This window comes from Limulus polyphemus, unplaced genomic scaffold (assembly GCF_000517525.1).
Source record: "Limulus polyphemus unplaced genomic scaffold, Limulus_polyphemus-2.1.2 Scaffold2632, whole genome shotgun sequence".
NCBI lineage: Eukaryota > Metazoa > Arthropoda > Merostomata > Xiphosura > Limulidae > Limulus > Limulus polyphemus.
Window position 1 is genome coordinate 61,718 of NW_013668242.1, and position 14,280 is coordinate 75,997.

Consider the following 14,280-nt stretch of genomic DNA (forward strand, 5'->3'; position numbering starts at 1 on the left):
TTTTTCTTAAGAAACATTTGATAACTATCTCAACATTATAAATATTTCGATTGTGAAATTTCAAAATTTTCTGATGCATAAAAGTATTTTAAATCTTAAAAGGAATATTACTTTGCATGATAAAGAGGCAACATGCAAAAATAAAAAATAGACATGAGAAAAACATTGCTTTAAAAACCTTAAGACTTAATAAAAAAAAAAATATTTTGCAAATGAAAGCATTGTAATGTTTATTGATAATCTGCCAAATTTCATTAACATTTGCTTAATAATTTAAAAGTTATAGCATGAAAACTATAACAAGCACAAAATGGTTACGAGGTCGGTCCTAGGGACCGAGCCCGTGCTGAAACAGTTAAAGTTTGTTTGTTAGAAGTTAAGCACAAAGCTACACAATGGGCTATCTGTGCCCTGCCCACCATGGGTATCGAAACCCGGTTTTTAGCGTTGTAAGTCCGCAGACATACCGCTGTGCCACTGGGGGGCAACAGTTAAAGAGCAAGATTCTGGATTTATAAAAATAAACATAATTTATATCATTCATAAAAAGGTTGACAAATATTTTTTTCAGCTAAGGATTTCTTTGTTATAGCCCAGCTGACCTAATGAGCTCTGGTATTAAGTGAAAGTCCTTATTAGCACTGTATACAACAAGCGAGGAGAATTTGTAATGCTGCCAATAGAGAACAATATCATTACAACTATTATAAACCTTGCTGCTAAGTATTATTACACAATAAAATATCATACCTTACCAGCTATGAAAACACATAGGATGATTAATGACACAATTCAAATCATTATTAACTTGTGTATAATAGCTTACTTGTTATATAACATGTTAATTTTACAAAGAAAAACCTAAAAAAAAGGGAAAATACTTTTGTGAATTTTATAACTTGAATGTAGAATAAATATTTGATAAAAGGAAATTCATCTTACCACATAACATGAATATAATTTCTTCAAATAATGGATCAGACTCCGTCTCAGTGAGAACATCTTTGATTAAAGCATCCGGGACATGGTGTTCCTAGGAATAAATATCAAGAATCAATTATTAATGATTTAACAACATGAATAAATTCATTAAAATTACAGAAGAACGGAAAAAAACATATAACTTGACTGATGGCAATTAATTCAAAAAAAGTTTTCATTAATTAATAAACATATTTAACTTGAACGTTTAAGAGTAAGATAAGTTTTATTTTGGTCATTCAACAAGGTGAAATAGATCTATAAAACATGTGTTATCTGGCTTACATAGTACAGAATAAACATATTTAACTTGAACGTTTAAGAGTAAGATAAGTTTTATTTTGGTCATTCAACAAGGTGAAATAGATCTATAAAACATGTGTTATCTGGCTTACATAGTACAGAATAAATATTCTTAAGTATCAGAAATAGAACTGGGCAATTTAATTGATTAATCAATAAAATCAATTAACCATGAGAGGTGATCACATCAATTAGTGTCTTGTAAACTAATCAATCAAAATTATTATTGAATCAATTAATGTCACAAAGATAATCAACTAATTAAAATTAGCTGTTCCAATTATTCCTGTTTCAGATTGTTTTAACAATAAAGTAACTGAAATTATTGTTAAATAAAATAATCAACTAATTGAAACTAATTATTCCAATTATTCCTGTTTTAGATTAATTCAATAATTGATTAACAAAAGTAATCATAAAGATTATTGTTATTAAAATAACCTTTCCATTATTACTGTAATTGGATGGGGGGGGGGGGTCTTATGATTTGAGGGTCTCAGGTTTAATACCCATTGCCAATAAATTTGTTTGCCCTATCTTTGTTGTTGCAAAGTTACTCAGGCTATTAGTCATTGTCACTAATTTTGAACTGCTGACAAGAGGCTAGCAGCAGTACTTAAGCAATAAAGTGTAAAATTACCTCTTTTACATTGTGTTATATTTCTGACTTATAACTGCATAAATGTATTATTTGATGTTGTATAAGCAGGTGCAGACCTAGGGGACAGGCCTAGCACCACCATTCAGTTTTTTTTTTCAGAAATTAATAAAAAAATAATCAGGCATCCTTACTCCAGCATACAGTGTCAAAAAGAAACATCTCATGTCAGTTTTTACTTTGCCTTGCAAAAGTATTCACACACACACACACCCTACAAAGTTTCCACATTTTGTTGCAATCATGAAACTTTCAAATGGGACTTTATATTTAGAATCTACACAATCAACTCCAAACTGAGAAAGATAAAAAAAATTAGAATATTCTCAATTGTTTAAGTATTTAACCCCTTTGCTACAGCAACCCTAAATCAGTCCAGGTGCAAAAGATTAGCTTGAAAAGTCACAAAATTTGTGTTATGGTCTCTGTCTATCTGTGTGTAATCAAGGTGGTTTAACTTGACTTAGAGTAAATGCATCTGTTCAAGCCACAACTCACATAGTGATACGACAAACCAACCATGAAGAACAAGGAGCTTTCCAAACAACTCAGGGATAAAGTGGTAGAGAAGCACAGAGCAGAAGAAGAGTACAAGAAAATTTAAAAACCAATGATCATCCAACCATGAAGAACAAGGAGCTTTCCAAACAAGTCAGGGATAAAGTGGTAGAGAAGCACAGAGCAGAAGAAGAGTACAAGAAAATTTAAAAACCAATGATCATCCTTTTGAGTACAGTGAAGTCCATCATTAAGAACTGGAATGTGCTTCATGCCACCCAGTCAATACCAAGATCAGGCTGCTCTTCCACACTAAGCAGCTGGGAGAGCAGGAAACTGGTTAGAGATGCCATTCCACACTAAGCAGCTGGGAGAGCAGGAAACTGGTTAGAGATGCCATTCCACACTAAGCAGCTGGGAGAGCAGGAAACTGGTTAGAGATCCACACTAAGCAGCTGGGAAAGCAGGAAACTGGTTAGAGATGCCACTGTGAAGTCAACAGTGACTTTGAAAGATTTGCAAAGTTCCACATCTGAAATAGATGTCAGTGTTCATACATCAACATATCCCAGTCCCTACACAAATATGGCCTGTATGGGTGAGTGGTAAGAAAGAAGCCATTACTGAAAAAGAATCATCTTAAAGTTTGTGACAAAGCACGTAAATGATACTGCAGACATTTGGCAGAATGTGTTTTGGTCAGATAACACAAAAACTGAGGTTTTTGGTCTAAATTCAAAGTGTTACATCTGGCACAAACCCAATATAGCACATCACCCAGTCAACAAGCATGATGGTGGTAGCAGCCTCCATATGAGGACTCTTCTCATCAGCAAGGACTGGGATGCTTGTCAGAACTGAGGGGAAAATAAATGGATGATGCAAATTATAGGCAAATCCTTAGGTCAGCCAACAATCTAAAACCGGGTCAAAAATTCACATTTCAGCAAGACAATGACTCAAAGCACAAGGCCAAAGCCACACTGGGATGGTTTCAAAAGAAGAAAGTCAATGTCCTGGAATGGTCTAGTCAAAGTCCTGACCTTGAATCCAACAGAAAAGTGATGGCGAGACTTGAAAATTTCAGTCCATCAACAATCTCCAATGAACTGTCAGGATTGGAACAACTGTGCCAGGAAGAATAGACAGAAAATACACCATCTCATTATACAAAGCTGGTAAAGACCTATCCAAAAAAAGACTTACAGCAGTAATTGCTGCCAAAGGTGATTCCACCAAATACTAACTTAGGGCAGCTGAATACTTATGCAATCAGCAAATTTAAATTTATATATTTTCCCTGCAGGTTTTGCTGACATTCAACCTCTTTCACACATAACAGTGTTAAGTTTGGTCATCAGAGGTTTGAATAAAAACAAGTTCATTAAAAAAAATTATTTACATTATTTGTATTTCATCAAAATGTGACATTATTGGTAGGGTGAATACTTTTGCAAGGCATTGTATTTGACTGGGCTATTAATGATCATATTATAAAAACTGCAAGTATCCTAAACAATACTAACTTTGAAGAAAACAAATTTTTAAAGCCTATACACATTGTTAGAGTGTCTGGGAAAGCCACTGTGTAAAACTTTACCATGACAATGTTTAATGGACTTTCATAATGTTGTATTAGTGTAGAAATAATCAGTAATTTGCTGAGGTCTTAACTGGATTGTGTAAATTCCAGCTGTGTTGAAAACTTCATAAATCTTTGATACTCAAAATTGATATTACATTGTTTAGAAGTTACAATTATCATGAAAAACATTGTTTTTGTATTGTTGATGTCTAAAATAAATGGAAATCTAAGTGGTATTATTGTATTTGTTGCATTTTTAAAACTTTTGAAAAAGAGACATCCTGTTAACCACTGCTATAAATGTTTTTCTAAATGTGGCTATAAATAATTATAACTTATTGAATTTTAATTTCAAATCTGAAATGTTTGTTTTTAATTTCATATCAATCATAAACAAAAAAAGTCACTGGATTATAACCTGATTGAGCTAACCATTTACATCATAAAAATTAACATTATTTTAACTTATTATTTTGACTTATTAAGATTATTTTAAAACTATATGGTTGAACTTGGTTAATCCAAAATATTATATTATTATAGTGGAAGTATCTTTTTCATGTAAACCACTCTAAAAATATTTTTTTAAAAGTTAACTGGTATCACACAATAAATGAACCATTACTGCAGCTAGTGTGGAGAAGTTAAACAATGCTGTTACTTATTAACACAATAATAATATATTATCTAAATAGCTCTTCTATTTTCATTGTTACTCATTCCGTAATGGTTTTAAAACAACGTATGATACAATTTGATGATGAAAAACCCACTTTCAGTTTGCAGACATCACTAAACTTTTACTAAAGTTTTATGCTACAAAACAAATTGATGTCATTCTAATTTTTATACTGTTTGACTTAAAATTTAGGCTACATGAAGAATATCCAAAAACACAAAGTTTTTACACATTTGCCTAATAGATGAGTTGTGACTATTAATTTCTCTTGGTTGAATGCAAAGCTTTGAGTACTTGCATAATTATAGATACAATACTTAAGGCCCCAACACTGTTGTAAACATGCTTATTAAAACGTAAAACAAAACTGGATTGTATGAAAAAAAATATATTGGAAAAAAAAAGTTGCAACACATACATATACAATGAAAACTTGTTTTATTTGCTATATTTCTGGTGTATGCCCTTCATCAGGCTTAGGTATTAAAAATTATTTTTAGTCTTGTGGTCTTTTTCTGTAGTCTTAATTGTGTAGAATAACAAGCCTGGAAAAGTGTACAGAGCTGCAACAGGCGACTCCTAAATTAATAATATTTTACAGTTTCTAAGTCTTACACAGTGAAGTTGTATTGGATGTATGATACATTTTCACGTAGACAGTTCAGGATTAAAAATGTAACTTAATTCCAAATTACTGTGCTTGAAGTCTGAAGACAAGGCATCCTTTGGCTTTACACATTTTTTGCCACTTAATAAAATTTTTTGAGACAAAAATTTTGAAGCCAATTTTACATGTTAATTCTAAATATTTGAACAGATTTAACTCGAAAATATTTCAGAATCGATATTTAGCCCTTTTCTGACACTTATTTAGTGTAATTCACGAAGAAAAATAAAAAAGGTTCATATTTTTACTTCTGCAGAACTTCAGAGAGTTTTGCCTGTAAATAAAAGAATCTGCTTGTCAATTGGTTTTTTATATTTTTTTACACATCCCAAAAACAGATATTTTATCCTAGAATCTGCTTGTCAATTTGTTTTTTATATTTTTTTACACATCCCAAAAACAGATATTTTATCATAACAACCTATCATCCTTTTAGAATATCTTGTCCATTTCTTGATTTTTGAAACAGGCCTTGACTGAAAGCTTCTTATGGTGCCATATCAAATAGTTTGGTCGTTCACTGATGAAACATAGACTTGAAAACAGCTATATCGAAAGTTTAATTATGACTGGATAGAGCAAGAATTAGACTATTATAAAAGTTTCTTCAATGAAAAGACATCAAATAACTTAAGATAAGGTAAACTTACACAGTTTAAAGGCAGCCAGAATGGGTAAAAAAATAAAACTTTATTACAGGTTTAATACGGTATCAAATATAAAATGTTTGGAGAAGGTTTTGTCATCATTATGAGTAATTTACCTAGACACAGGAACATACAGTATAAAACAAAGAAGTCACAAGACTGGATAATGCTTAAAGATTAGTAAAGATATTTTATTAATGTTTGTTTTTTTATTTAAAATTACTGTATTTTTACTTTTTTTAATACATATACTATGGTTTTATTGAGTTGGAGTGTTTGTAAATATGAAGTTTTTTATATTATGTTCACCAAATAAAATTGTCATCAAACCTGATAAGTTTAGTCTACTGTCTATTGAGTACGGTAAGCAACTACGAAATATTCTGATGATTCAAATCTTTAGTTAATATTATCCCATTCAAATAATGTACACAAACTGAATGATTGGCTAATTAATTATTTCTCAGTGTAACCATGAAATATTTTAGTAAAAACATTATTACTCCTATTAGTGTCAGTTAAACATTTTGTTTCGTTATTTAATTATCCAATCGATTTGTAGATAGTGGGGGATTGCTACATATTTAAAGATAAAGATGACCATGTGGTGGTATTTATTCAACATTAGCAATTCACTCACTAAGAAAGGAATCCCCAGACTATCTCTTTAAAAATCTGTGGTAAAATATTTTTTACACAGAAAAGTACATTTTTTCACAAAACATTCAAATGGTAACCTTTAGAAAAAGTATATCATTTGAAAAAAGGGTAATTTTAAAAGTGCTTCAAAGAAACCAATACAGGGAGAATGAAATCAGAAAGATTAATACTGTGTAAGAATAATGCAGTGACTGAAAAGTTAAGGAAACTAGCACACCTCATTATTTTTTCTTTTGCTTGAGGGGTTGGAGTGTATTCACTGATTACTTAAATGTAGTTGGTTAATAAGCCTGATTTATTAATTAGTAAATGCCATTAATTGCTCAGCTGTAATGAGAACATATAATAAAATCATCAAAACTTACCTGTCTGGCATTTTGCTCAGTCTTAGATACATGGAGTTTTTCTTTATCTTCACAGTTTGATCTAGGCTGTTCTTCAAAACTAATATTGGTTTTATTTATTTCATCATGGTGGCCATTTACTGAATCTGTAGTCATGGATGCAGAGGTTATGGAGTCAATATGAAAATCGGCTATGGTATTCTGAGGACCAGAAGAATTTCCTTTATCTGAATAGGTTTTAGAAACGGCTTTGTTGATATTCTCGGCCAATTTTTCATGCAGAGTCTTAAAGTTGATCAACTCTTCCAAAAAAGCCTATAGTAAATCAAAATAGATTTTATAAAGAACAACAATATTTTAATCATACTAAGTGGGGTTTGTAAATACACAGCCAGTGATTATTTATAAAATAATGGATTTAGCTGAAATTTCAAATGAATTCTAAAAAAAATCACCTCAAAAAATCTTTCTTCCATCTCCTAAAATGTATAAGATCAGATACTTGTAAATTTCCAATATCAAAATATACCAAATATGACAAAGCACCAACTAATAGTTTTCCTCGTCAATTAACAAGCATCTAAGTAAAGCTTTGATAAGTATTTCATTCTGCTCCACTTATCCAACACTTTCAGGATTTCAGTCAAGAAATTTTTTAAAAGGGGTTTAATTTGTAAATTTCATAATAAATGATGCAAGGTATTTTATATGTGGATGAGTTTTGTGTGGTTTTCTCCTGCTGGTTTTCTTGATACATAATAATTTACAACTTTATCAAGTAGTTATGACTAATTGTATAACCAGTTATGGTCCAATTCAATGCCTAACCAGTTCACATTTTTCCTAACCACTACTCAAAGCTGTTGTTTCTTGTTTTATTTTATATCTAGATTTATTTATACTGATGTACATGTCATGTGTTGAAATTTGATTGTAGTCAAAGCTCTCTCGCTTGATCATACCACATGTGGCATATAATTAATATCAAAGTTTAGATCTCTAGATGCTTTGCAGCACACATGGAAATATGAAAAACAATATACATAAGGATTTGATTTTTGTCTGAATCCAAACATATGAGCCGAGTGGGTACTATTAATATGTCAGCTTGTCTGAATTATTTCATATATATTTTGTTCTGAATTATAGGACTGACTTAATAATCTATTTGCCTTTTAATATATGAGTGAATAATCGAAGCTAAACTCAAAGGAAAATACAGATTTGATTAATTCTGTATTCTGTGTTAGTTCCACAATATGACACTGACAGTTCTTAAGCTTTGTACATTTTAAGTAAAACCAGTTAATCAGTTACGAATTAGTTCAAGCACGATGAGTAACCAGTAAGAAAAATTTCAATACACGACACTCTTGATTTTATCTTACTTTCCAAAGTATCAACAACAACAAAAAACATTATGCATGCATTTGGTGTTAGATTTTCAACAACCATTTAAAATTCACCTTTTCCTACATAAAAACAAATATATAATTTCCACCCAATTATTAAAATTTTTAAAATAACATCTGTTCTTCAATTTACTTTTAATACAAAACAATATTAACACAGAACCTTAATTTGTCATCTACTCAATAAAAGCTCGCTCGTTGAGACACAAAATATTAGCTATTAAAGAACATTAACGTAGAAAACAAATTTTAGTATAACTGATACACAGGCTCAGCTATCTTAATCACATGCTTACTTGTCACAAACATGTGTTGAAACAAAATTCATTTTCTGCTTAAAAAACATGGAAATAGTTTGTATGCCACGTAAATATGAAAACTCCGATTAGTAAAATGCACAGTTTTTACCGCATAATCCAAAGAATCTTCACAGTGATAAGTAAACTCTGGTTCTGGTAATGGATGATCCAGAGGAGGTACCGAACTAATCAAACGACGTTTAGGAATTTGACTGAAAAAAATAAGTTATGTAATGATCTTTATAAGATATAAGAAACTTTTAATATAGCGAAAGATCTATAAACACTTAATACGGTATTTTATATTGTTATCTTCATAAAATATCAACTTAACAAGAACAAATTATAACAGAATGAAGGTTTTCTTCTTAATTTGTACTTCACAGATTTAAATTATCAATTTAGATCTTTTATCTGCCAAAAGTCAATGCAGTATGAAAACACACTGGCTGAGTTGAACATATTACAAACAAAAGTTAAATGGAATTATTATCTATATATATTTATATACAGAGTTAACTATGTAATATTAAAAGCACTTTTAGAGCCTTGCCACACTGTTACAATCACACTGCCATGTGCAGTCATGCTCTATCTGATAACCTTACATCTCCTAATTTGTGCTTTAAATGTACATAATTTATTTACTATTTTGGCGATGTAAAGAAATTTTTTAGAGACATTCGTTAAATTTCCTTTCCACAACGTGAGCACAGTTCTACGGTAAAGGAAGCTTGACATTAGAATATTTTTGGCCATTCCAAGAACAAGAGTAAAAGAAACAGATCAACGGATTACTTGAATAATTACAGGTTTAAAGACCTACTAACTGACAGTTTGATATTGATACTTACTTTTTTCTTCTAGGAGAACGAAAATCATCATCAAAGTTTTGGTCTTTAACAGGAGTTGTTAGAGATGGCTGCAGTGAACGTTCTTGTGCCAATAACAGACGTGGTGAAGAGATGTCAGGATGTCTAGGTGGTAGGGGTGGCCGCTGTTTAGAAATAGGAGTTTTTAAATTTTGGTCAACACTCTCTAATTCCACTTCATGCATGGCAAAGGAAGTGTTGTCTCCGACACTTTCCTTCAAACCGAGCTGATGTGAAAGGTATTTATTATCTAATGCAGATGACTGTTCTTCGGTATACCTTAATTGAGGGTCAGATGTCATTAACAGTTGCTGACCTTTTTCCATGTGATTAGTTTCAGCTCTCTCACTTAATAATCTTGAAGTCGCTCTTGTTTGTTCTTTCACAGCCTGATTGTTTTCATAATCAGATTTCATTTTTGAGACAGTTTTTAATTGCTTTTCAGTGATCATTACATCACTGGAACAGCTTCTCACCACAAGTTCAGAGATATAAGAATTCTCCTTTTTACCCTGTAATATATCATCAGATGGAAGACTTGAAACTTGGAGAAACTCAGTTTTAGGATTCTCTGATGAAAGTTTAGAAGCTATAGAATCATTCTGCTGTTCAATACTCTTGGGGATTATTTTTTTTCTACTTCCATTTTTGCATTTTATCTTTTCCAGCATTCCTTCATCTTTTTGAACATCACTTTTCAACAAAGAAGAATGATTATTTAAATTCTGTTTATCAACGGTGTTTAATGTCTTGAGAGTTAAACTTTCCAAGCTTGTTGGGATGGAATTGTCATCTGACGAAGTCATAAGTTCCTCTCTCAATGATCCTGCAAAATTACCTATCACTCCTGACTGATTTTGTGTTCTACCATTATTAGACACAGATTTTGAATCTTTATATTCATTATATGCTTCAGAGTTTGAAGTTCTAAGTACATAATTTGTTGAAGTCTCTAAATTGTCTCCAAAATCTTGTGAATGCAGCTTGTTTTTTTCTGTGTTTTTTGTTAATGTTTCTGTAAACAGAGATGATGATGAACTAACTCTAGAACTTGGACTAATATGGCAAAGAGAATCTGATACATTTTTCTTTTTTACAGAAGCTTCTTTAGTTACAGATATTGAACAGTTAGGTTTTGGACAACTGACCCGAGAATTGTGACAACTATTCTGAAAATTTATTGAAATTCCCGTTTGAGGTATTACAGGTTTACTTGTTGCGGTCAGTGAGTTTTGTGTTGTTACAGGAGAACTAACATCAAACGTTTGATTACTATAAATAGGAGATTTTGATATACTGTTCATTTTACATGATAAATCTTTAAATCTTGAGCCACTGTTGAGTTCATTGTTATCTACAGCACATTCTGAACAGTTTTCACAAAGATTAATGGCAGGAATTTTTTCATCACATGAATTTTGAAATACAGGACTATTAGGTGAGGCTTTAAAGGAAGTTTTGTTATTTCTTTCACATATCAGAGGGTTAACAGAGACATCTGTGGGATGTCCAGCTGTAGCATATTTTTCAGCTTCATCTGAACTACCTGGTTCAGATTCAACAAGATCAATGACAATATACTTATTCTTCTCTACATTTGATGAAGGGTTAGGATCTTTATTTTCTTTTTTAGAAATGTCTGTTATATTTGGGTCTACTAGAGATGATAATGTCATTATACTTTTCCTTGGAGACTTTTTGTAATGTTGACCAGGAGATGACAAAATGCTAACTCCTGAACTACTATCTTCATCAAGTGGTTCTTCTAGCCCCTGAGGGGGTACCCAGCTCTGAATCCTAGCAATTCTGGTGAGAGAATTCTGAGATAAGGAATAGGAAGGTTTTAATTTTTCAGTGCCTTCACAAAATGTTTTACCCTTGGATGAATGTTGAGATGAGATTTCAGAGGATTTAAACTGAGAGTTCTGACGTGAAGATTTGTAGTCTTTACTGATGACGTTGATAGATGACCTTGGAGTTGTTATATCACACATATTAATTTTAGGCTTGTTGATTTCCTTGACATCTGTAGAATTTTGTATAAATTCAAGTTTTTCTTGGTGAAGTTTATATTTTTCTTTATTTTTTGTTGAAATGAATGAAGATGGCGTTGAGCTGAGTTCTGTGGCAGATGATGGCAGATGGCTTAAAGGAACACCAAAGTTTTGATGTTCAGGTTGAATAGGTGGATGTAATTTGTCCTCAAAAGCATCTTTTCTCCTTTCTATAAAGTTACTTAAGCTTTGATTAAAGCATTCTTGTTTAACAGGAAATTCATTTGGATTTACTAAAGAATGTCCAAAACCACTGGCATTTAGAAAATGTTTTTCAGAATGCTTTGACCTGATAATGACTTCTTTGTCTTCAATCGGGGGTGATAAAGTATCTTCAAAATCTGGTATTTCTTTAATTCTTGAGAATTTGGACTTACTTTTTTTTTCAATTTCATCTTTCTTGATGATATCTTGCTCTGCACTTCTTAAATCTGAAGTCCTATCATTTTGCTTCCTAGAAGTTAGCACCGCTTCTTTAAAACTTGATGGAATACATGCATCTTGTTCAGCAACCTGACTGTTTTTTTTTATCCTTTCTTGCTCATGTTTTAATTTATGCATTATACAATATTTTGATGAATTTGAATGATTCCTAAAATGTTCACTACCAACCGTAAATTCACTATTATTTTTTGGTGAAATACGTACTGGCTCAACTTCCATTTCTTCGGCTCCATTTGAATTTGATGAAATATGATTATGACTAAATGATAATTGTCTGTAATTCTGGCAATGTTCAGAAAAGTGTCCATTACTTATATCTCCTTGAAAATTATTACAAGTTCTTTCAATGGTTCTGTTTACAGATACCCTATTTGGATCTTCAACGTTTTTTGGATTACTTTTGTTGGATTCTCTAGCATTATGATGATGATAAGAATTATGAGCACCACATTCATTTCTCAATGGAGCACGAAAACAACTAACACAGCCAGGGGAATCAAATGTTCTAAATGTAGCACCTTGAACCAATCTTGAATTAATGTTGTGTGACTTCTGAAACATACTTCCAGCACTACCACATGAACATTCTGACAACAGTCCTTGCTTACTTGAACACAGGTGAGTACACGAGTTTTGCTTGTTGTGTAGAGAACTATTTCCAGAAGCAGCAGAACTTATTTGGTCAAATCCTGTAACAAAAGTCCAGATGAACCAAAAGTAATGAAGTAGTTTGAACTGGTGATCTGAAATTCCTAAAGGTTCAGGTTTTCACTAATGAAATTAGTAAAATTGGAAAATAAAAGAAGTAATAATAATAATAATAGATGGCCTTCTAATACTTGAAGACGAGCTTCGTAAGCTTTCATAGAAATTTCCTTCGAAGTGAAAATGCTACATATGCTTGAATAAAACTTGGTACACAATTTCTAAAGATTTGTAACTCTTCATCATGTGCGATATGTTACATAAAATAAATTCTGTTTAAAAAAATTGTTTTTAAATTCAATCTTTCAATTTGAACATTTATTGCATACTTATAACCTTCCAATTGTATTTAAAAAAATAAGCTGAATTACAATACTACTTTTATTTATTTATTTATTAAAGAAACAAGCATAACAATTCTGGTTAAGGTGGGAAAACCACCGAAAAAAGAGAGGGGAAAAACAGTTGAAAGATGCTGATGAACAACAAAAATACTATTTCATTTTATATTAACATCAAGAAAGTTCATTTACTGTGGTGCAGATATTGATAAAAAATACGTTGCAAGTACGTGCGAGAGAAAAGAAAATAACTTCTGCATAAGTTACAAGCTTAACTTGAGAATTATTAACGGGATTCAACATTGGCTTTTAAACACATTTAACAAAACTATTAAACTGCTTGTGAGAATATGACTTTGTTGATTAAATAATATATATACATCATATAAAAAATTCAAGTAAGAATGTGAACAATTAAACCCACTGCCGAAGTCTCCTACTTATTTTACATAGGAAGGGTGTGAATTCATCCAATTTTTTAGTCAGTTCTTTACACAAATGTTGGTGTTTTATCAAGAAAAAACATAAAATTACTCAATATTATGCAATCAGTAGTAAAAGGCATAAAAACAAGTAGGTAATTTGAAAGTTAAAATAGCATTTACTTCCCCAAGTAACAAATTCTTTCATGTTTTAGAATAGAGAACTTAGGGCAGACTATCAAATGTCTATAAAAATATTTCAATTCTGAAAAGCAAAAATAACTAACAAAAAAATATGTGTACACATTTTACTTACAAAACATGCATATAAGCTGTAAACCATACACTGAAAGCTTTTTTTATGTAGATTTTTTACCTATAAAGTTGCTGTAAACCATACATTGAAAGCTTTTTTATGTAGATTTTTTACCTATAAAGTTGCTGTAAACCATACACTGAAAGCTTTTCTTATGTAGATTTTTTACCTATAAAGTTGCTGTAAACCATACACTGAAAGCTTTTTTATGTAGACTTTTTAACCTATAAAGTTGCTGTAAACCATACACTGAAAGCTTTTCTTATGTAGATTTTTTACCTATAAAGTTGCTGTAAACCATACACTGAAAGCTTTTTCTTATGTAGTATTTTTTACCTATAAAGTTGCTGTAAACCATACACTGAAAGTCTTTTTTTATGTAGATTTTTTACC

At 31.2% G+C, this 14,280-nt stretch overlaps 1 protein-coding gene across 2 annotated transcripts in view; it reads right to left on the bottom strand.

Moving 5' to 3' along the window:
- The window catches only part of LOC106467488, a 46,896-nt gene that overhangs the window by 15,641 nt on the left and 16,975 nt on the right, over nucleotides 1-14,280 (bottom strand). For both annotated transcript variants that reach the window (XM_022395684.1, XM_022395685.1), the window contains 4 exons: nucleotides 9,588-12,792; nucleotides 8,843-8,945; nucleotides 7,044-7,337; nucleotides 943-1,033 (listed from right to left, as the gene is read on the bottom strand). In XM_022395684.1, the coding sequence (XP_022251392.1) occupies nucleotides 943-1,033; nucleotides 7,044-7,337; nucleotides 8,843-8,945; nucleotides 9,588-12,792 (3,693 nt within the window). The remainder of the gene's footprint in view (nucleotides 1-942; nucleotides 1,034-7,043; nucleotides 7,338-8,842; nucleotides 8,946-9,587; nucleotides 12,793-14,280) is intronic.